Source organism: Lepisosteus oculatus, chromosome 23, assembly GCF_040954835.1.
Source record: "Lepisosteus oculatus isolate fLepOcu1 chromosome 23, fLepOcu1.hap2, whole genome shotgun sequence".
NCBI lineage: Eukaryota > Metazoa > Chordata > Actinopteri > Semionotiformes > Lepisosteidae > Lepisosteus > Lepisosteus oculatus.
In genome coordinates this window covers 14,685,502-14,709,935 of record NC_090718.1, presented here as the reverse complement: position 1 = coordinate 14,709,935, position 24,434 = coordinate 14,685,502, and the positions used below count along the sequence as shown (strand labels likewise).

The following is a 24,434-nucleotide window of genomic DNA, read 5'->3' as shown; positions in this document are numbered from 1 at the left end:
TCATGGTGACAGAGCTCAGAATCTGGAAATTCAGAATTTTCCTTGGCAATCAGTTTTCCATGGATGATGGATGCAATATTCATTAAAAAGGTTTACAGCAATAAAAGAACAACCAACCATTCAAAAATACACTTTGACGGAAAACCCAAAAAACATTGTACTTAAAAAAAAAAAGAACCCTTGTCTTGTTATTAGCAATGCTGAAACAGAGCTGAGCAGTACCCGATAAAATCAATGGGGCCATGCAAAGGACAGCACTTGACATCTGGGTGATATTGGCAGCTTTGTGCTCATGGTAGGCTGTAGCTATTGGCTAGTCTGGCATTTGGAGCCAGCAATGTCAAGCTCAATGCCAGTTTACTGAGGGAAACCACGTGTTGAAGACGGATCTGACATGTCTGACATGGGGGGCAGTGTGTGAGCAGTTTGTGTGCAATCTTGCAACCAACAGGTTAAAAACTGCACCTTGTGTCAGTTTTCGTGCTTCTATTGCCAATGACTGTTATGTAGGCTTACTGAGACCGAAGATTACTGTTAGTAATGAGGAGTATCGTTTATGATGAACACAGATCCCTGCAGATTTGGTATAATCCCAGTATTTGTGGTGTGCATGTGTCTGCAAGATTTCTCTCTGTAGATATTACCCAAAAGGAGATACCTGTGGGGAGTGTGTCTGCTCTGCACAATGCTTCATGGAGTTCTGTGCTAATGTGGATATATCGCAGGATAAAGGAGAGCTGTGTGTCAAAGGGACCATTTCTTGTATTTTTATACATACATGATTTTTACAAATTTTAACTGTCACTACACTGCAGCAGCTAACACAGTAAATATGTGCCTGGACTTTGGTGCAGAGTTTTGGCATTTTCAAAGCAGGACACAAAAGGAATGCCCAATTCTCCTACAGCATATTGGCCAAATAAGACTTCAGCCATCTATATCAGGTGCAGCGTGGTGCTCAAGGTCAATGTACTGTATGTGCTTGTGTGTATCTGAATGTTTTGTGCTTGGTATTTTGCCAGAGTGATGCAATGACCACTATAGCATGACAGGAGGTACTGTATCATACAGGATTGATTATCTAGAGTGAGATGTGGAAATTCTTGCTGCTGGCCTGTACCATGCAACCAAGTCCATAGTACATTGATGACACAGTGAACTCTAAGTATGTCAATATTTGACTCATGACTATTTGGAATGATCAGTTTCTTCTAACTTAACAGTGATGTGCATGATGGTTCTTCCTTTCCTGAGTGCTGGTTTGTTTTCTCAGGGATTTTAGATAGGAATTTCTTATAGTGTACCTGCGTCCTGTTCCTCAATCTGTAATTATTTTTGGCTGACTGAAGTATATTTGTCTCTTATGGGTGCTTTCACACCAGGCTGTTCTGTCTCTGTGTGCCCTTCCTATATTGTATATTCTGAGCAGGGGAAGGAAGGACTGTTTCCTCTCTGAAACTCCATTAAGAGACATGCTTTTTACCATGAGTTCTTCTTTGCAAGCTAGCTTCGTCAATGCTGCGGCTCACAAAAAAGCTTTGAACCGATGGTTTAGCAGCTGTTATAATTCCACAGGTCAGATCAAAGCCTGATTGGATGTGACGGGCAGTGAAGCCGTCACTCTTCCTGAGTGACAGGTCTAGCAAATTGTGTTGCTTTTGATCAATACTGGGATAACTAATTATCTTTATCTGCAGCATTCATACTCAGGCCTGTGAAAAAGGGCTCAGACTTAAAATCTTTCAGATTCACAGAAATAAACATGCATTAACTTCAGAATAAATCTTTTCAGGTCTTGATGTTGATCTTTTCATTAATAGATCTGCACTCTTTCAAACAATAAAGAACACAATCTTGGACAAGCTGGTTTTCTAACAGTGAAATTCTGCCCTTTAAAAAAATCTCACCATCACTTCCTTCTACAGGAATTTTATCTAATCCTTGGGATTCTAAAAAAAAAGCATCTTCTTGGATTTAAAATCTGTATTGCAAGGCACTAGAAAACCGGGAGAAAAAGTTTACATTTTTGTCCCATTAACTTAAATTCTGGGATAAAGACATTTTGTGAGCAGCATACCTGCTGAGAGACACCTGGCTCCAAAATGTCGTTTCTGTCCTGTTGCTCACAAAGAGACCACAGCAGAGCAGAGGTGATGTTTAAGCTAAGCATGTTGTCTGTCTCTCTACATGGGAAGTACTTCTTTCTCAGTTTGAATTTAATTCTCTTTATGTGTGAGCACATTACTGTGCTGGGCAGCCTGCGGCAAAGAGGAAGAGGATAAAGGAAGGGGGCCTGTTTTGCACCTGACACCTTCAAAACCCATGTCAGATTGATACACAGCTCCCATCAATGTTATTTTCAAGTTTGCAGGCATCAAGGGCAGAGTGTAAGCAGTTTTGTGCACCTAGCAGATAGGAGTGAAGCTAATTCACACACTGTCCCAGCCTCCCACAATCCCTGCATCTGTGAGATGAGAAAACAGAGCGTTTGTATATTCTCAGCATGATGAGAGAAGAGGCTGCACTTTTGAAATATAACAATATATCCGAGAACTCAACAGAACCTGTAGATGTGCTCCTTTATTGTAGTCATATTGTATCAAGGTATTTCCTAGCAACTGCTGAAAGATGGGATAGGAACTTCTTTTTAAATGAAATTTTAAATGAAAGAAATACATATAAATAATTTTAAAGAGATCCATTCTTCTTCGGATCCATTCTTCTTCACTATTGATTGGGGGTAAAGTTTTCATTTGGAGTCGGATATAGGCACAGGGAGAACTACAGAGGTAATGGTGTCTGAAATCAATATTGGATTAAAACTGAAATAGTGGAGCAAAAAATAAATAAAAGGACGCTTGGTACAACAGTAGCAAAGTGTTGGCGGCCAGGAGCACAGGGTAGTATTATGGATTGCCAGGTCATCCTCTGTACCTCTGTAAGGAGAGACATTCCTGTGGTTGAAAGCACAAGCTGAGTTTCTGTTGAGACGCATGAGTGGCATGTTTGCTCCTGATGACTAGCCCGAAGAACTAAGCTTGTGGGAGAGATATTGGAAGAAAGTCATGGTCACATTACGATGACCTTTCTCTGCCCCGTCACTCAAACTGCGCTGCTGCAGAGGAGCATCTAAGAGGAATACATCAGCACCTGATAGTGTCGGTGCTGGCATGCTCCTGTGATTGAAATGCCCATTATCTTCGTAGAAAAACAAAGTGTAGAGAAAACAAATCAGCAAAATCCACTTATTCATCTCGCCACCTTTTTCTCTGACAAATCCAATATGTTCCAGCATTTAACATGTGTCAGCGTGACAGTGTGTTTCATCAAGGTGAAAATGACATTTTCCTCATCTTATTCACCACCCCCAACCTCCACTGCAGAACAAATCTAATTTTTCTCATTTCATTCTCACTTTTTCTTTCCTGCTCATCCCTGTCTCTAATGTCCTTTCTGCAGCCCTTTCCCGTCTTCTAACTCTCTCACCATGCCCCTGTAGTGTTTCTGCTTCTCTCTCACCATGCCCCCAAGGCATCTCTGCCCCTCCCTCACTGCGACCCTGCAGCATTTCTGCCCCTCCTTCACCTTGGTGCTGCAGTGTCTCTACTCCTCTCTCAGAGTGACCCTGTGGGGTCTCTGCTCCATCTCTCACAGTGGCCCAGCACCGTCTCTGCTCCCCTCTCAGCATGACCCTGCGGTCTCCTTAATTCTGTCCCTCGCTTAGCTGTCCCTTTCTTCTTTCCTCCTCCCAATCTTCTAAAATTTGTTACAAGCTTGTCTCCTTCTTCAGAACATTAGGACATCATCATTATACATTGTGATGCCATTAGGGACCTTGTTCTGGGGGAAAATCCAGTCCCTCAACACCCCTTGTGGCATCACATTATAATTTGCATGGTAAAATGCTTAAGATTTTAACCTTCTCCTTTGAACTTCTTAAGCCAGCCTATTTTATTAGATAAAATATTCTGCTGATTTCAAACACAAAGCTTTTTCTAAGAGAGATAAAGTTAAAACTTTTTGTAATGCAAGAAGGATTGGTATTGAATGCACCTAGGGCTGTCCATAGGGTGAGCTTTAACTGTGACATCACCGCATAAACAGAGCAGCTGGTGCTATCAATTACACATAGCTGCCTGCTCAATGAAGTCCTCACCAGAAGTATCTACTGTTCATACAAATTGGGGAAAATACCCTTCTGAGAGGCTATATTTGTTAGCACAAGCTGCATCACAAGCTGCCTCAAGCGCATACAGATCCAAGATTGGCATGTCACCTTCAGTTTAAGAAGAGAATTTGATTAATGGTCTGCTGTTCTTAAATAAAGGTATTGGAATTTTAGCGTAACCTTGTTCTAATGGCCAGGGTGGCACTGGTGTGCTGGACAGGTCAAGATTAATCGGAAGCAGAACATCGATTAGGCAACTATTTTCTATAGAACACACAGTGCCTGGATGCACAGCTCTGCTCCATAACACTGAGGGTGCAGAAGTGGTTGCCATATTTTGCAGCCAGTAGCAATACTGCTGTCAATTCCACAGAGGATTGGAGTGGCTTGCTTATACACATCTTGTAAGCAAGTCCAATTTAATTTGACAAAGGAGTTAATATGACATCAGGCCTTGGGCAAAGGGGTCAAAGGTGAATCCTCACTCACCATGTGGACTCTGTACATGATGCTGATCCCCAGGGTCATGAAGGGTTTGGAGAAATCGATGACCTTCTCCCTCTCGGCAGTGATGGTCAGTCCAGCCACTGCCAGGTCTGCTTTCTGAAAGATACGTAAGATAGCACAGGGTTAACCCTCAGTTAACCCTGCTTCCAGCTTCCAGTGACAGACGGAAACTTTGGAATATCAGTGAGCTTTATCCTTGCAAAGAGCATAACAATAGTTAAATGTAGGCAAAATAGTTTTGTTTAGTCCAGTTTTGATACAGATTCAGACTCTATAACATGGAGACAAGTGGTGACATGTCCTGTGCTTGGCAATCTGCTGGGGCCGTGTTTAAGGAGGAAATTGGATTTATATTCTTTACACAATTAGGAAGCCAGATACTGAACTTCACTGTACAGAGGCTCAACATTAAATTGAGACTCACACTCATGTTCATTACACTGTAACCACTCCTGAACTGACCTGGGTCATCTATTAGCCTTATCTAGGTATAGCAGGAAAATAATCTCTTCTATTGATAAGAAATAAGAAAGCCCAGGGGCATCTGGAAGTGATAATGGTGTGTTTATTCTTTCTATGATTGTAGGGGCTCAGCTGTAAAAGGCTCAGCAACTTTTCCCAATACAAAGCTCATTAACAAGAACTCATCTGCTCTCTACCTTTCCTTTCAGAGTTTTCAAAGTGCCTGTCTGTTGTAGTTTCTTCTATTAAACTCTGTACTAATTGGCTGTGGACCTCGTCCCTTCCCCTTGGAGAAGGGGGGAGGTCCACAGTCTATTCTTGTCAATTCAGGAGATCTCGTCTCACAGATCGATCCCCATTAGTCTGTTCCACTTTCTGTCATTTCCTGCCACAGACTTTTTTCTTTCATTGTTTTCTCCTTTCATTTCAGCTTCCAGTGTGTGTGGACACAGTTCACCCACTTCTCATGATCTTTGAATGCAAAAGGACTGAGGTGAAGAAGTATCTCAGTTTTACACAGCTCACACTGGTTTTTCGGCAGTCTACAGAATGCTATGTGACCTTGGTTGCCATCCTTTTCACACACCCCCCAATCAGATGCGAGTTTAAAATAACATCTGTGGAGGGGTTAATTTTTCTCTTAAGTATTGTACTCAGTACAGTCACAGAGGGATACCTTTTTTTACACAGAATGCATAGAATAAAGTACCAAACCATACTGCAGAGGCTGAAACACTTGGGGACATTTTCACAGCTCCTCCTGACACTGATAAATTTGTCCAATTTCAGTGGGGGTCAAGCGAGCACCAAACGAGTTGCTCTGTTACTATTCTTGTCTTAAGTGGTTAAAAGCAAGCGGAGCATCCAAATCTACAATCAGCAACTGAAAGTGATCGAGGTAATATATATATATAAGACTTCCACTGAGCAAGGTGAGCTGGTGGATTTTCCTCACCCACAGGTCTTCAAAACCTGTGAGGCGGTAGAGGAAAGACTAAATGCAATCATTTATTAAACTTATTTTGTTCCAAAGTAATTACATCACTAGAGAACAGTTTACACAGTGGTTTAACATCATTTGTTCATATGTTGAGATAATCAGCATATTACTTGCTGCAAGTTTATTATTTCCAAACTTGGGAGCTTTTTTCTTTGTGTGCACAAAGAGTGTTTTTCTCTTGTTCCACTGGCAGCAGGAATCATGAAAAAGAAGAGATCACTTTAACACAAACCAGTTTTGTTTGAGAATTGCTCTCCTTAGACACATAACAGCCTTGTAGCAGTTGGGTTTACATTACAACATCAAGGAATTTCCCCAGGTGCCTCATTCGTGTTAGTGGGACTGGAAATTTCTTTCATGTTTTCTCCAACAATTTTTATCAGCAGATGCATAAACCATTCTCTTCATTCTCATGAAGCTAAGCTGTTTGTCAGGAGGTACAGCTCTCTGTGGACTGTTTGTTAATTCCTCTGGCTGTAGAAAGGGGGCTGAGGCCTAAACGGCAACAAATGCCTTTCATTCCTCCATAAAGCTAGAGGGAGGGGAATGGCCAGAAACCATGTCCCATGTCACTGGCAGCGACACACTTCCCTGCAACGTATGAACATGAGCAACCAAACGTGAAACTGCCCACATCTCTTCCCTAAACACCTGTACCACAATCTGACTGCATCCCTACAGACCTCACACAGCCTCCTGCGGCAGCTCTTGGGACTCTACTAACAAGACGCCACTTTGCAAGGTCACGACAAGGGAACACACTTAAAGAGAAACAAATCGGGGCAATAACAAGAAGAGGCAGTTTCTCTTTGTATCTTTTGCTAGTTGTTAATGCCCTCCAGTAGACCAGTGAATTAAGATGGATAACCAATTAATGACCCTCCTTGCCTTGCCTGTCCAGGTCTCTTCCATTCCCCAATTCCCATTCTAACAATTTCCTTCTCCAAGACGAGAGAACAAAAAAGATTGTATATTTTGTATACCATTTCTGAACAAGGGCTTTTAAAATGAATTTCACTGTACTTTTTCACAATACAGTACTTTGTGCAGTATTGGTGTCCTATAACACAGCTCACTGCATTTAAGTCAGGTCAAGAGCTGTCTGTGAACAACGATGCTTGTTTTCCACTGCAGATCCTGATTCAACAGTGCTTTTTCAGTGAGTGTCAACATGACAGATGCTTTGTACTGCACTGGTACAGTACATACAGCACCCCATGTTCTTGGCTAAAGTGTGAAGTAATCAATGTCTTCAAGGTGAGAGATGGTCCTTTCTAGCACATACTATAACATAACAGATGAGAAACGAGCAGCAGAGCAGAGTTTCTTATGAAAAAGGTTTGGCAAAAACAATTTATAGAAAAATGACTTTACACAGTGGAACATGAAAAAAATGTGTGTTTCTGTGCATTGTTCTCACACCCAGTCTGCTCTGTAGCCCAGAAGATAACCACTGTCTCCTGCAAAACCCCTGCCCCTGAGGAGTGCCTGCACTGCACTGCTCAGAACCTGACTTTGAAAGTCATCTTTATCTATAATTAATGTAAGTAATGCACCTTCTCTTATAGTTGCTAAGGCCAATGGCAAGCAGAGAGAGAAGGTCACAGAGATCGGACTATCATCACATCTACAGGAATGCAAGAAACCAAGTTGGGGAAGCATGTCAGTGTTACACAGTTCACACTGGTTCGGCAACAGGCTTCAGAGTGACCCCCAGTTTTCCTCCCAGAGTGAGAGACCTTACAGGAGGCCCCTTTACACACACCCTGGACAGACGGCTGTTGAAACAATTGGCTCACTTCTACTGTGAGTGATGAGGCAAAGCGTTAGTGGAGTCCTGATGTTTCGAAATCACCATGTCACTACTCTACTGATTAGCTGCATCTCTAACTCTGGCCTGCCCATAACACATCTTCATAAAAATGATTTAAAAAATATTTTTAGCATTTTCAATTATTACCTAACTCCACTGCTATGGGTGTTGTCACTGGCAATCTTTCAAGGGCATGCACACACGTCTGTATACTCAACAATATACCCGGGGAACTGAGACATCAAGGATGTTGATGAGTCAGGCTCACCTGGGACACTGCTAGTGCTTTTTAGAACATTCATGTCCTGATAACAAATATTTGGCTGCAAAGGCAAGAGCTTTCTCAAGATTAGCAAGTGTGTTCGGATGCATCCATAGTCGAAGCAGCACACTCACACAGACCTGCATCTGGGAACAGCATTGATTTCAGTGCACCTTGTGTTCGTGTCAATGGTCAGCCGGATTTAAAGAACGCACCCTGATGCAAGCAATATATATTTAGCAAATCACAATGAATCTCCTGGGCTGAAGACCTTAGCTCTAATTTTTAATTGTTTTTGTGTTAAAGCTTGCAAACAACTACAGCTTGCTTTCCTTTGTGAGGCTCAAATAATTTATTTTTACTGTGAAAAGTGTGTTCTATTTTTGAAAGCTTAATGGACTGACTAAGTTTCCTAATCTACTGTTTCAAGCCCAGCCTTGTGAGAGTGGTGCAGGCAGAAACAGGTATGAGAGGGGGGTTTTGGACTGGTCTTGGGTACCAGTGAGAGCCGCAGTACTGACCCTGGAGATCAGCTCGCCCACCATGCCCGTCCAGGTGCCATTGGCCTCCGGGACGCCATACAGCCCGTCCCCCACCAGCCGGATCTTGTAGTTGAACTTGAGGATGTCGGCCAGTTCCCGCAGCATGTCCACGCAGAAGCCTTCGTAGCGCTCGTTGTCCTCCAGGTCCTGGTGGTTCTTCTTTAGCATGACGTAGGGGTTCTCCTACAACGAGACTGGCATGTGTTGTCACCTCAGAAGTAATCATCAGAGCAGAGCGGTGCTCTAAAAGCTACTAGACTTTCTCCATCCTTCCTGTCAGCTCGCTTTCTCATTTTTTGCGTTTAAGAAGCAGACAGTAATTATGATGCGTCACATGTGGCCAAGGAGGAAAACATGTTAATTTATGTGCTGGTTCTTACAACGCTGAGCAGGGATGAAAAAGCAAAAAACAAACAAACCTAGGCTTTACCTTGCTTCAGAATTTGATTTTGTCTTCAGAACTACTGCAGCTTGTGGTCCTTTTTATCTGCATTTCACCACTGAGAAACCAATGAACACTGAAATATTTTACCATAGGAAATTGATCTTTTCTTGCAGACTAATTTGCAGAAGTGGCTCTGAGCAGAACACCAAAATTCCCTTTCTTCAGAGCTCGGTTCAGGGGGAATTTGAACCTGTGCCTCTTAATACTTAATACCTAAGACTACAAATCTTAAGACTACTGCCAGCAAATTACATTTACTTCACACAAGTTTAGACGTATCAATGGGTCAAATCTACACCGTACAAACAGAGCACACTCCCCTCACCCTCCTGCCACTCGCAGAGCCATGTAACACACAGTATTTCAGCTGACAGACCAATGTTGGCAATAGTAGTTTTGCCCTAATTTCCTAAAACACCTAACACGGTTCTCGACTTTCTGACGACATATTAAGTTGTGTAGCTGGGGTACGTGACACATTTCAGATGATAAATACTTTCTCCAGCCAGTTTTACAACCAATTTGTAGCAACAAATTAGTGCAATACCTGCAATTAATTATGCTGCCCAGCCTTGGCAGCTCTGGTGCAACAGCTAAAGAGGTAATAAGCACCACAAGCATTTCCTACCTGTGATTACCATAGCTGTGCTCTGCCTTTCCCTAACATGCCTTTCTTCTTCTCAGACTTGCATTTATATTTAGACATCGCTGAAGGCTCTTTCAAAAAATAAAATCTACCTGAAGCTCCATAATAAAGCTAGTTATTTCTTGTTAGCAGTTAGGAATATTCTGTGTGCTAAATTTGTTTGGATTATTACTTCTTTAATTTTGAAGTCAACATGGAGATGTGTCTGGCACAGCAGTGAATCTGAGCTGTACCTGATGCCCACCAGTGTGGGCTGTGTAATGAAAGCCTGCTGAATGTAGGAAGGCCTCCTCCCTACCTCATATTCCATCTTTCATTACTACAGAGCCCCTTGATGTCCTGGTGATAATCTCTCAAAACAAAAGCAGTAAAACAGGAATCAGCATAATGCGGTTTAAAAATGAAAACAGTGTGCCCAATAATAACCAACACTACGGTTACAAGCTGGAGGAGACACAATATCAAGCACAAACCCAGCCCAGGGAGTGGATTTTACCTAAGCAAACTCATTTTACAGCTGCTTAATCAGCAAATCCCCAGGTACAGAAAACGGATGATTCAGTGCCGAATTTCCAGTTATGCATCAATAGCTTTTAACTAGCCATACAGGAATATAACCCTTTTCAGAAGGCTGAGTAAGAATAGAAAATGACTACTCATCACAGTCCAGGTATGGTACATTGTTCCAAGCAAAAATGTCCTTTATTACCACTGATTTTTTTTTTATTGAAGTGGGGAAAATCCTCCCGCCTACTGATACAGACTGATTTTCTCATCACAGCCTTACAGAGCAGCAGACACGCCTATAAAGGGGAAAAACTAGTTCAAACATCTAGTCTCCAAGGTTCAAAAAGTAAAAAAAAAAAACCAGGACTTCAGCCAGCGTGCATGGCAGTGGTCTGTCATAGGCATTTTGAAGAGCAGGTTAAGATGGCTTTGAGAAAAGGAACCACTTGGAGACAGCATGTATTAACCCCAGGAAAAATCCCTGCACAGCTCCCCGTTCCAACAGTTGGGACAGAAAAATCTGATAGTATTGTGTTTAACCATGCCTCCTGACCAAGAAACCCAAACCTTGGGCTCATGCACAACGCTGTATAATTGCCAGTTTCTTCCATTTCATTACCTCATCTAATCATTCACATGTGCTGCCTCCTCGGCCCTTAGCTCACGCTTCAGAAGTGGTTACGCTGCAATGCGTATAAGGCGCAATATAAATGCAAATTTCACTTCTTGCAACGTAGCAGAACTGATCAAGCTCTGTAACAGGAAAGGTCCCTGCAAACTAGGTTTATTAAAGGACCGTGTCTGATAGGCCCATCAAACACTTTGCTGTGGGTTACAACAGGGGTGAGAAACTAATAAACAAACCTTCTGCTTTCAATTAATAGGTCTTCCTTGTCCACCACACAGAGAGGAAGCACACGTTAATGAAATGTTGACTGCAGCACTGGATAATGGAGCTGAGTGATTGATGAGCAGGGAAAGAGGCAGATTCAGTTTATTTGCTTTAAAATAATACTATATATAATCACGACACTTTGCTGAGAGGGCAATCGTTTCTTCAAGGCAGACCCAGTTCACTATATACAAAAAGGAGATATCATCAATCATAGAAACATTTCATGCCATCGATCAATATGCTGTTTGCAATTATTGGTCATAGCAAAAAATACTCTTAATAGCCTTATTGTTCTCACAGGGCAAAAAATGAGTTTTCTGCACAGGACGGTGCATCGGGATTAACAGTTGTCTACCTGCTGCTTAGAGAAATTAAAACTTGTCATTTTATTTAAACTAGGACCTACAGTAGGTGACATCAAACCTCTGAATCATCCAGCGGTTGCGCATCACAGACCCAGAAATGGAGAGCGCTACACAGATGTCACTGTGTAATAGCCCTTTAAGGAAAATGTGGAATCTCATCTGGAGAAGCTGCAGGTCCTCCACTGGAAGTCATGCCAGGAACTTGCTCTGGCACAATGTTATCACCTCTCTGCTCCAACAGCTGGTAATAATAATCCTGTTGGTTTGGGGTCTCACATGGGACTTTGAGCCAGTGGCCTCTGGACCTCAGCAGACTCACACAGCTTTCAGGAAATAACACTGCTATTAACATTAGTGCTCTGCTGCTATGTAGAAAAGTGGATTAAGTGTTAAGAGGACTGTCAGCTTTAGCTACTGACAGCTACTTTAGCAACGGGGACAAGTTAAGTTATTCAAGAGTATGACAGCAGTGTCTGCAGAAGACACCTGAACTCAGAACCTTCCAGTGACGAGTCCAGGTAAATAACTACTACTCAGCACCATCCCTGTACAGGAGGCACACCAGCTGGTTTGAAAATTCTTCATCAGCTTCAGTTACTTTATTTTACATTTGCTTGCTGCACTCATACATTCAGTAATGCAGCGCCTCTCTGACAGTGACAACTCAGCTCTGGCTGGGAACGCGCAGTGTGCTATTCTCCAAGAGCATGGAGCAGAAGAGTCTGCATCTTCAAATGCACTTGGCAAGCAGAGATAAACCTCACAATCTGTTTCAGGCATTTCACTAGGCTTCACTCCGCGGTCACTCTGTGTGTCTATCTGTGGTGCACAGAGAGGCCTGTATCCATGCTCTGCTCTTGCTCCCCAGCACTGCAGCCAGAATTCATCTGCAAAGCAGCAGGAGAGTCTCTGGTGGGCCTGCTGTTTGTCCTCGGTAGATAACAGAATCATCTCACAGACTGGAGCTCCAGAAGTCAGTTTTTGCTTTTGCACAGGCTCGGGGATGACAGGCTGCAGGAGAGGACTGAGTGAGCATCCCATTACACAGCTGTTCCAGCCCATCTGCGGCCAAGCCCTTCAGCGACACGGTGCACATCAAGAAAAGTAAAAGAGACAGAGAGGCCGATGATTCTATTACTTGTGCAACAGGCTTCTTTTTATTCCATGAGAAATCCTGAATATAGCCAGATACGTGAATGTGATCTGAAATGAGTTAATGCTGTACCGGCCATTAAAAATCCAAGCCCTGAGGGGTTCTCAGTTAGAGAAGACAGAAAACAGGGCCACACATAGTCAGAAATGAAATCCAGAGGAAAGTTCCTACTGGTCTAAATAAAAAGCCAAAGAAGTTGCAATGATAAATGCAAAGATAATCCAGAATGGTGCTTCTGGTGATTTACTACAGTTGAACTAATTACTGTGTCAACATTCCCTAGAGTAAATGCCCACCTACACCATAGCCCAGCACTTTTTGCTGCCAACAGTTAAACACTTTTTAATTAGATGTGACTAGGTGAATGCATTTGAGTCTTTTTTATATTTTGTGCTGAAGAGGCAAAGGGCTCTTCAAAGTCTGGAATCTCATCCAGATGTTTCTTGAAAGTAGATCGATCTTAACTCTTTTAGTCTCGCTCTTGCTGTATCTGGTTAGGAAAACTAAAATAAATGTTTTCTATTTAAAAAACAACAACATAATTCATAAATGTGCAAATCAGAGAATTAATCTGATTGTTTCTAACGATTTACAATGGATCCCTCAAACATTAGAGGCATATGACAGAATGGTCCCAGCCTCCTCATAAAAAGGAAACCGATACTACATTACATTTTAATGAATTAGATCACACTAATTTTCAAAGCATAAATGCACAGAACTGTCCCTCTGGGAGAAACATAGCTTGCATGTTCCTGCAGTAGGTTCTCAGTCACAGTAAAGGAAGAAAAGAAGAAAGGAAGCACAGGCTTCCAGAGTGTTCTATTGTTTCAATATCTGATTTGCAGAAGGTACAGGTGTGACAATCATGGCCGAACCTTTTTCTCAGAAATTCTTTGGCGAGGAATATGTTATTTAATATTTTAAAACCCACATCTTTGGTTTTTGGTGGCGTGGGGGAGAGTGATGTATTCGGTTCTAGCAGAGATGAGAGAATCCTCGTCTACATCAGTAACAATTATTTCCTCCTTGATGGCTGGGAAGAATCTCTTCCATAATTGCACAGATGTATTTATTATTGCACTTTTTATCTATAATATTGTTAGGACCAATTTTGATCTCCGGCGGTAGGGGAAGTATATGACGCTGGATTATGGAATATTTTTACCAAAGTCAGTAGTAGCAGGTGGAATTGCATCAATAATTTCTTTAAATTGCTTTGGGTTGCACTCGATGTCGTATTTCTTAACAAAATCACAATACTTATATACTTCTCCATTAGCTTCTAATAGATGCACAATTGACCAGATACCTTAATCAAACCAGGAATCATGAAATATGCTCTTTCTTTTTTGCAGGATGTATCTGGTGTTCCATATAATAGAATTATGAGGGGTGACGTTATGGTTATATACTGTACTAGTTTCCAATATAACAGTACTTGTTGATGAAAAGTGGAAAGACTTAATGGGAGCTTGTTTACAGTATATCAAAGTCACATCTAGAGGTCAATGCCAGATAATTCTTCCAACAGTTCTAATAAGTATGAATGCGGCCCGTCGATTAGCGCATTTTATCTAATGCGGCCCCCATATTCATTTGAGTTTGGGGCCCCTGCTCTAACCTGTTCTGACATCTACAGCTCAACATGAATTTCTACTGGCCTTTGCTTAGATAAAAATGTCACTACAGAGAAAAATGAGGGGAAAGAGCATTGAAATGGTTCCTTGGTGACTGTAATATATTCAAAGATAAATCTGTCTTTGGACTCCTTTTTCCCTCTGATGCACCATATCATTCAGTCTATGCTCAACACTAAACAACAGTACAGTAACATGCCAGATTGTGTACAGATTCCCTTTTGTCCAGTAGCTCTTATCAAACCATTCACAGTGGCTGCAAATGACATATAGTAGTAATTGTAACATCATAGCAGACTTTTCTGGCGGATCTTTAATGGGTGGGGATTATGGGAATGCTTTATCTTATACTGCCCTGTCTGCCCTCCGACAGAGAGTTCTTTTCAGTGCTGGAGTGCTACGGCCACAAGAGTGCTCTGCTGATGGTTGATTAAAGTTATTAATCCAGCACCTTAGGCTGTCTCCTCATACGCTTGACACCACTGCAATCCCTGTGCATTAACAGTTCAGTGAGAAGCTGTGTCCACGTTCACACTATGAGAACACAGTATATTTTACTCAACCCTGCCCTCGTTAAACACTGGAAAAGGTATGGCTTCATTTGCAGCCACCCGTGACTCTTGCAAGGACATTTTGTCCTTATGAAAGCACAATAACTACATATGATCACATGCACATTACACCCTGTATTATTGAAAAATCAAAAAAAGGTTAGCTTGGTACCAGTGCTCGCTGTCAAGTCTGTGGCACTGGTGATGTAGACTCACCAGAGATGTTTTTGGTGGCCCCACCTGCCTTCTATTTTCCAAGTACATGTAACAATGCTTTTTTTGGGTATCAGATATTCTTGAAACTGAAGTATGATGGAACGTGACTGCATCAAACGTTCAAACAACCAATCATGAAATTATATCACAGGTCAAATACTGCACTGATCAAAACAAAGCTGGGGGCCACCAGCATCCTGAATGGGCTTTCGGTGGAGATGATGAATCCACAAGCTATGTTTACACAGAGGATGTGGATTCATCATCCCCACCGAAAGCTCCACATATTTAAATATATTACAACATAACCCTCATTACAGCATTGCAGTAGCTCCAGTATCAGTGAAGACCCCATGACCTTCAGCATCAGTAGTAGAGCATCTCACTGCATGACCAGACTAGTCATTATTCAAAATCAAATATGATGGCTGTGACGCTGAGATCACAGCCATTCATCCCATTTATCTCTAGCAGAAAAGCTAGCTTTCTTTCCAGCACGTGAAGGTGTCAGCACTTCTCAAAATCTTGGCAAGCCACAGGGCTTCTGACAAGACAATCGTCAGAGAACAGTAAAGCCAAACTTCACGTACAGATTAACACACTACAGGGCCACCACTAAGCAAGAGTGCAAAGGAGACCCGTCTTTTACATGGCAACATTAAGCATTAACAACTTCACTAAAGAGCACTGCTCTCCTTTCATCTCAAACCGATATATGTTTGATTTTTTTTATGCAGTGTGTATACTGCTGCTGCCATTAATATGCATATTAATATGCCCAGTGTGCTGCAGTCTCTGAAACAGGTTTCAAGATTTTCGCAGGCCATGCTAAAAAAGAACTTAACCTGATAAAATAAAATACATAAGGTAACTCTAAGGTACCAGAATCAGGCACTCTTTTTATGCTATGCACATTCATGACAAAACATACTGTACATCTAGGAACACTACATATTACAAAGGTACACTACAAAATACAAATGTATTTTTTAGGTCATTGAGAAGATTAACCAAGCTGTACTTATTTGGGAAATTTGGCATTGTTAAACTAAGATTCATACTATTTTGCCATACTTTTCCTGTGATTTCCTCTAGTAATAAACACACTGTATACTAAGCACTGCATCAGGACTGCATACAGAGAGAGGGCTGTAAGTCAATAGCCACCAACTGGTTGACCATCCTCAAAAGCTAAACATGACTGGGCCTGGTCAGCACTGTGATGGGAGACCTGTGTTGACGGACCAATAGGTGATGCTCTTCCCTTTGTACCAGAATTTCCAAACCTTTGCCCCAATATGGTGACCACGGACACTGGAGGAGCCTGGGATCTTGTCTACATGCTCATTGAAGAACCCATGGTACTATCCCTAGGAATATGTAGGTTAAGGAACAATAAGGCGTCCCTTGATTATGCCATTAAATCAACTTATATGCTGTGCAGTTGGGCCGCTGGTGCATGATGGAGCTGCTGGATGAGGTGGGTCCCCTCCCTACATGCTCCTAAAATGCAATCCTAAATTGAGGTCCTTTGGAATAAAAAGCTCTATATAGATCCAAGTGAATATGATTACTCTGAATATTACCCTGGACAAGAGAATTAATGAGCAAGAAACAAGGGGGTTAAGTCTGCGATAAAAAAGGAGATGCTCCCGCGAAGGAGCTGCACTCACCAGGATGGTGGTGACGGTGAGCGTGGTGTTGAAGAGCGTGTCGGACGCATTGAGGGGCCGCAGCTTCTTCTCCATCAACAGGCCCTCCTCCGAGTGCCACTGGCCAATCTGCAGGGACCAAACACACCGGGACAGGAGAGTCAGGGCGGCTCCACTGGCAAGAACTCTACAAGGAACCTACAAACGAGTGGAGGCTGCTTGGATCGTGAGTTGATTTGAAACCTAGCAGGGATCTGACAGATGTTTCTTAAATGATCTTGTAGCGTCAGCCTGTAGATTTGGGGCAGTAGACAGGAAAAACACGGGCTCTAGGCTCTGGTTCACTGGGGTGTTTCAGGGGGATGGGTTAGAAACCCCTGGTTCAACACCAATACTAACACCTTTGTTTTAATGTGAAATCATCTGCACCAAGAAAGATCAGCAATTCTACTATGTGTGTGGGGTGATCATCTGAAAAAAAAAGAGGCATTTGTCATTGACAGCCTGCAGCACTTTTAAAATGCCTACCCACAAGAAAACACCGAGTCTAAATGCCCAAATTGTAAAAAAACTAATATTTTATGGGAAATCGGATGTGTAACAAGTACAAAGCAAAGGAAGTACATTTAATCACCCCAGTGAACTGCATCCATTTACTCAATTACTGTACATCTAACTCATAGAAGCATGAGCTCTCTTCATTAACATTAATATTATATTAAACTTTGTTTTATATTGTGCCATTAAAAGCACAAAGTGTCAAAGTGCTTAAACATATGTAAAGTCATTCCATCATAGAATACATACACCACTGAGATATCTTTGATGGTGGTGTGGAGGATTAAATATTCATATATTTAGCATTTCACATTTTAGTGACAGTTCACAGACTAGTTAATTTGCTACTCTGGTTGAAGTCTGGAACAGTAGGATTGTTCAATTAGAAATGGTCTGCTTGTCCCTTCACATCAATCTTCATTAGGCGTCTCCATCAGGGGTTTCAGTTCATTAAAAAAACACAGAAGCATGTCTTTTAATGAGGCTCTAGCAGAGAGAGGCTAGTGACTGTGGAGGTCGGTGTTCCTGAAGACCACATCGCAGAAGGGGACGGACAGAATGACTCAGGCATTAAAAAAGGCAGACTCAATGTACTGTTTGCACTGTATCAACATTACAGTGTAACAACTTTGTTGAACAATTTATTAATATGATCAATAACATACCTTTTGACATGGAAGCACATTAAAAATTGAGAACAAGAGTTACTTCTTTACCCAAAGCTACACAGCTATGTGGTTGAATCCGATACCTTGGGTTCCTTCAAGAAACAGCTGGCTGAGATCCTCAGATCAATTAGCTGCTGATTACCAAATGGGCAAGGTATGACTTGTAGCAAAATGTGGTAAGAAAATCAAGAAAAAAGAACTTTCAAAAAGAAAATACTAAACTGCCAGTACAAAAGACAAGAGTAGTGAACAGGTGGAGACGGCTCTCAGGCTATGCAGTGCAATACAGAGCACACTCAAGCGAGACTTAAAATTAATTTTGCCTCTGAAAGTTTCATCTTGTTAACATGTTGAACCACAGAAATCCCTTAAAGAGCGGCAGCTTGCTTAAATCAATCAGAGCCTTAATTTGACAGCCATTTAGCAAATCGCACAACAACACCATGCTCATTCACAATTTAAATAATCCTCCCTCAATGCAGTCAATGATTCTGAAGTGTCATTATTTTTTATCCTGTTTGAAAACTAAATCTCAGTCCATCTGTTGCTTCATCACATACATTCATTTTCTATTGAACTGCAAACATACAAGACCTTTCCATTCCTCCATTATCCGGAAGCCAATTATTTCTGATAGGGAAACTCAGAATCCCGCTTTGGAAGCAGAAGGCAGAAGGTAAGATACCCTATGGCCAGAATGCCAGTGAACATACTGTACACGCAAGGACAGTGCTGCTGGTTTTTGGGACGTGGGAGGAAACTGGAGCACTCAAAGAAAACTCCCAGAGACACTGGGAGAACATACCACACAGTAGGTGTAACGCTGCTCTGAAGAGGTGAAAAGGATCCAATGCAGATGCAGGAGTCGTAGGGAGGTAAGTAAGCGAACAGACCGAAACTAGGAGCTGAATCGTAGTCAGGAGGTGTAAGGTAGGTCGAAATCCGGTAGAAACACTGGTGGCGAACAATCCAAAACGTGAAACAGAATCGAGGTCAAAAAGAGAGCGGTGGTAATCCGGTATGGACACTGATAGCAAACAGTCCGAGGGGCAAGGCGAGATCCGTAGTCCGAAGGCAAAAAGGTGTAGTCCAAAATTCCAGGAAGGCAAAAAGGTAGAGAAACGCCGGGTAGAGCTTACGAGAAGTTAACTCAATACCGAGCAACGGGAAGCAGGTTAGAATGGTATAAATAATCCGGCGTGCCGCACGGTAGGGCAATTGCACGTGTGTTAACGCGTGCGGCGGCGCTTGTTAATAGTAAGCTGCTGCTGGTGCGGATGAGCTCACTTACGAGTTGATCTCTGCTGGCTGGCGGTCGTGACAGTAGGCTCAACAGGACAGAATCGAACCCAGGACCCAAGAGCAGCATGGCATCAGCTTTAACTGTGCCACCCAACCTTCTTTCCCAGAGTCTGGTTCACCCCTATCATCACTGATATTTCTCACAAATTCTAAATGAGAACTTGAAAAGTGCTATAACAAACATTTTTATTTTGTTAGTTTTAAAGAAAAGCCCACATAAAATCAGGATATTTGAAAAAAAGTCTGGAATCAGAATCGTAATCCTGATTAAGACTGGTTTTGGTAGAGCAGGTGACATCTTAAGAAAATCCAGGTGTCATAAAAAGATGAATGTCTCTTGTTCTGCCCCGGGGGGAGGTGCAGGAGGGGGTGAGCAGGTGTCTTTGATTTCTGTTTGGCGCCGATTGGACAGTTCCAGCTAAAACCTCAAAACCGTGACAGCAAAAGAAGAGGAGGCACTTGTGATTCTACATGGCGAGACGTGAATGAACGTGAGGACTATATCTGCATGTTAAGCTGAAAAACTGGGCAAGTGCTGCCAAATCCGGGCAGAGCTGGCACGCTAAGCAGGACCCGGAGAGTCTCCTTTCTGCCAGCCGAGACAAAGGAAAAGGATTTACTTGGATCCGTTGGGCAACTATCCCACAGCACCTGCACACAACATTGGCCATTACACATACCAACTAAGAAAGGCAAAGCAAGCAGGAGCAACAGACATCATTCACTCAAATCACTGTTGTTACGAGACAAAATGAAAAAATAACATTTACCTGGAAATCCACATCTCTATTAGTCTCAGTGATCCGGAGTCCCTGAAGTTTTAGTTTTTCTCTGTGCACCACACACGCCTTTAGGTGGTGCATAACACTGCATCAGGACTTTTTACAGATTGAAATTGAAGACTAAAATAAATCCTTATTGTTGTAAGTATATTGTCTGTCACTAGATGTGCCCAAACCCATGTGCTGAAATTTAGCTGAAAAATACTTTTTTGCTGTAGGCAAAGGTAGTAGCAGAACTAGCAACCTAGTGCAAAACTATCTTCATTAAAGAACCCAAGGTAAAACAAATGAATTCGCTGAATTTTGACCGGAACAAGACAATTAAAAACAACTATGATTAATCAAAGCAGACAGATTTCCTTCATTAATCCCTAAGATATATATCAAGATGAATGTCAAGACGTACTGTAGCTCATTCCCCTTTTGAGTTTAATCCCAGAGAACAATTTTATGTTCGGACATTTTCAGAATTTCAGGAGCCCCAGACAATCAGAGCTTCACAAAAAAGCAATGTGATGATTTTTAAACTCACAAGTGTGGGGTTAATATTGGTCTAAATAATGTAATTTCTTTCATTAGATTTAGTCATGGGAGCCTTCCACATTACAGCAGAATAGATTTGGAATAGCAAGATTTGTTTTTTAAAAATCAAAACCTAAAATAAATAGAATGGCACTTAAATAGAGGTGTTTCCTAAAAGCCAATTTATTGTACTGTATTTTCCAAAATGCCTTCTTTCTTTGCCAATAATAATCCAGTAATGTCTCTAAATAATAAAAAAATAGCAAATAGTAAAAATAACCATTTTCATTTATCTAATTTGCATAAATAATCTTGTACACATTTTCAAAATTATGAAGCGCACATTCTAATTGTGTTACAGTTATGCACCCTCTGAACACAGCTGCAGAAGAAGCCTGGTGGTCCTGCTATCACAAATAGGCTGAGGTCTCTTTGCTTCTGAAGACATGAAGATTTGTAGAGATACTCCTTTGTAAATCACTGTCAAAAAAATAAAGCTTAAAAAGATTTGAGTCATGGCTTCCCAACCTATCCTGAAACAGTCCATGAACCAAATACCGGACAATCTTTTTTAGGATTTACACTAGAACTAAAACTGTGGTTACTATATTTTTAAATGAGAATTCACTTGTGTTTTACACCTAATGCTACAATACCCATGTTTGTAATGCAATACCACCCTGTAATGCTAGCCAGCTCCTATGCCAAAAATACTTTCTGTAAAATCTCTTTCAAGTGCACTGTGAGGAAGGACACTGGGGATGGAAACAGAGATCACTCAGTGCTCTGAATCCCATTTACTGAGTGTACTGCAGCATTGCAACACCCAGATCCCTTCCCCTTTTCCTTGCACCCCTCCCCATTATTTTCAGGGGCAATCAGAATGGAAAGAGACACTGGTGAATGATAATCTGAGCAATACTCCCACGCAGAACCCCAGTAGGACATGAAGAAATAAAAAGATGAGATAATCGCCCAAAAAAACAGATGTTATGAATGACATCATTATCACTTTGCACCACTTTTTTCCCCACATTCATTCCACTCAGTGCTGATAAAGGGCTGCTGAGTGTTCTGTAACTAAGGCTAAATGAAGTCTTAACACACAACATATTGAAAAGCAGCAGGATGAAAAGGCCTCTTGCCTACGCCTTTACTGGGACAGATAGAAATGTCCTTGAATTAATATAGCAAGAGCCGCCTTTGTTAAGTTTACCATCTTTGCTGTGAACCAGCTTTGTGTTTGCTCTTCATAAATTCCATTTGGGGTGAGCATGCTAACAAGTGCAAACACTTGTTTAATAGCATAGTTTAATCGTTTCTTACTGTAAGAGAACATACAGTACATTTTTGTAGGAATAGCTGTTCTTGTAGCATTTATATTTTGCTGTATTCTGTATGATATGGTTACTTATAAAGAGAAGCCAATGCTTTACTTGGTTCATAGCATGATTAAAATTATAGTTTATTTCTCGAAACTACTCTTGTACTTTGCTTTCTGACAGTGAATTATGGTGCTATAAAACTTCGTTAGGGTGCAAAAATGCACTTTCACCTTCTCTCACCTGAAATGAGCATAGTGAAGCTTCCCAAAGAGGAGGGCTGTGTTTTCTGAACCAGAAACTCCAAGACACAACATGAATCTTAGCAGCAATTGAACACAATATTCGTGTGTGGTGAAAGCTCTTTTAAATGGTTTTCATTTTTCATTTCAAAGGCCACCCATCAGGCTCAGGACAACAGTTCAGCTTTATAATGAGCCTCTGCTGAACAATAATACTATTAAACACACAACCTTCTCTCCAGCCAAAGGTTGAGGAACAAGCTATTTATTTTTATTTCTGTGCAGCCGAATGCAGCAATTACTCACCGACCTCAACTCTTTTATCCCAGACACTCTGGCGTCCAATAATTTTCCTTTGATATCAAATAGCCCATCTACCTGGTAACACCCTTAAGTTGATGAATCCCCTACAGTGGCCATGATTAAAACTGAGTTTTCCCTCTCTCTGCTGCAGTGACACGCTTTGTCCTCTGTTTCAATTCGGGATACCGTTGTCGACTTTAGCTCCTCCAGATCCGCCATATGGTCTGTTGATTACTCATTTTGTGTACTATGATTCACTTCACAAAATTAATATTTCTTCTATTGCACATATTTATACACTCACACATAAACAGCTAACAACATGAATTAATTTTAACCATGGCGTGGAGGCTGATGTGTGAACAATTACTTTCAGAGTCTGCTCTTGTGTTCCCTTAACTCAGAATATTCATGTGATCATTTTCAGGCCCAGACAGTGGAAGCAACCTACAGAGGTGAATGAGCTATTAATGTGTGAAGTCAGTGCAGAGCTCTCTCAGCTGTATGGAGCATCATTCTTACACAGAACACCGCTGCCTGTTGTCTGAGTTATACAAAAAACACATAGAAGAGAAAAGGATTCTGGGAGCATAATCTATTGTTGTCTTGAATGCTGCCTAGTAAGCTTAGTAAGTAAAGCAAAGTAAAGTAAAAGTCAAGTCAAGAGTAGTGAGGAGAAATCTGCTAATTGCAAGGACTGGTGATTGTTTTCAGCAATTGCAAGTAGTGTATTGGGACTATAAATTACTGAATAACGCACTTGGTTTCAGAAACAATGGTGACTAATATTAAGAGTTGTTCCAGCTACACAGTTAATGCACAGATCTTCCAGCTTATTATAGTATTGGTTACAGAGTAAGCAACTATGATCCTTTATTAACCATGGTATTGCTAAAATTATTTATAAACTATATATTATGGCAAGGAAATGCCAAAATACTAAACAACAGTCCGAGCTCTCAGATGCATGCTGATTACTCCCCTGTTATTTCGGATGGTATCCATGGCTCAGACCTGGCTGTGCTCCAAGGTTCTTCTGAGCTCATTAAGGGACAAGTCAAGCAGTGCAGTGCAGTCCCGTTTCCTTCCTTCAGCACAAGATAACAATCACTTCAGTCCAAAACCACCCCGATCATGAAGTACAGGACTTCCACAGTCATGGTCAATGAATTTACATTTTAATCTGGATGCTGTGATCCACAAGCAGAGATTGGTATAAAAGTTCGAACTGATAAAGGAAGCTTTCAGCAACAGCAACACATCTATTCTCTTCTTTCTTACTTTTCAAAATATTTTTCATTTTACAAGAATATTACAAAACTTACAGATAAATATATAGCCTTCATTGCTGGGCTTCTTCTTATTCTGTCGCTGCATCAAGCTCAGATTGGATTTTCTGCATTAGTAAATCCCAGTGTTATCACTGTTAAACTGGCTTTTAAACACGTTCCCAGTCGTTACCATTTGCTGACCCTAACTTGATGTAAGTACTGGGGTCACCCATCGTTGCTGCCTTTAAAAAAACCTCTTCACACACCCTCTTCCAAGCAGTGTCCTGGTATTGCTAATGACAAATTAGTCAGGATCCTGGCAAACATCTTATCCAAAGAATGGCACCTCCTAAAGCACAGTGTGCTGATACTTTGCTGCTACTGCATGAGCCCACACTGTGCACCTACAACACGATGTGCCGACACTGCGCTGCTACAACACGAGCCCACACTGTGCACCTACAACACAATGTGCTCACACTGCGCCCTACAACATAGTGCCCATATGCTGCCCCTTAAACAGGGTGCTCATACTGTTCTGCTACAAAACTGTGCCCATAACAACACAGTTGATCCATGTCCCATAATGACAAAATGGTTGCTACAACATGTGTCCACACTGTGCCACAACAAACAAGAT

At 41.6% G+C, this 24,434-nt stretch overlaps 1 protein-coding gene across 4 annotated transcripts in view; it reads right to left on the bottom strand.

Annotated features, from left to right (window-relative positions):
• Positions 1-24,434, bottom strand: part of grik4 (glutamate receptor, ionotropic, kainate 4) — a 312,974-nt gene that overhangs the window by 10,566 nt on the left and 277,974 nt on the right. For all 4 annotated transcript variants that reach the window (XM_069182439.1, XM_069182438.1, XM_069182440.1 and 1 more), the window contains 3 exons: positions 16,846-16,953; positions 8,734-8,937; positions 4,658-4,771 (listed from right to left, as the gene is read on the bottom strand). In XM_069182439.1, the coding sequence (XP_069038540.1) occupies positions 4,658-4,771; positions 8,734-8,937; positions 16,846-16,953 (426 nt within the window). The remainder of the gene's footprint in view (positions 1-4,657; positions 4,772-8,733; positions 8,938-16,845; positions 16,954-24,434) is intronic.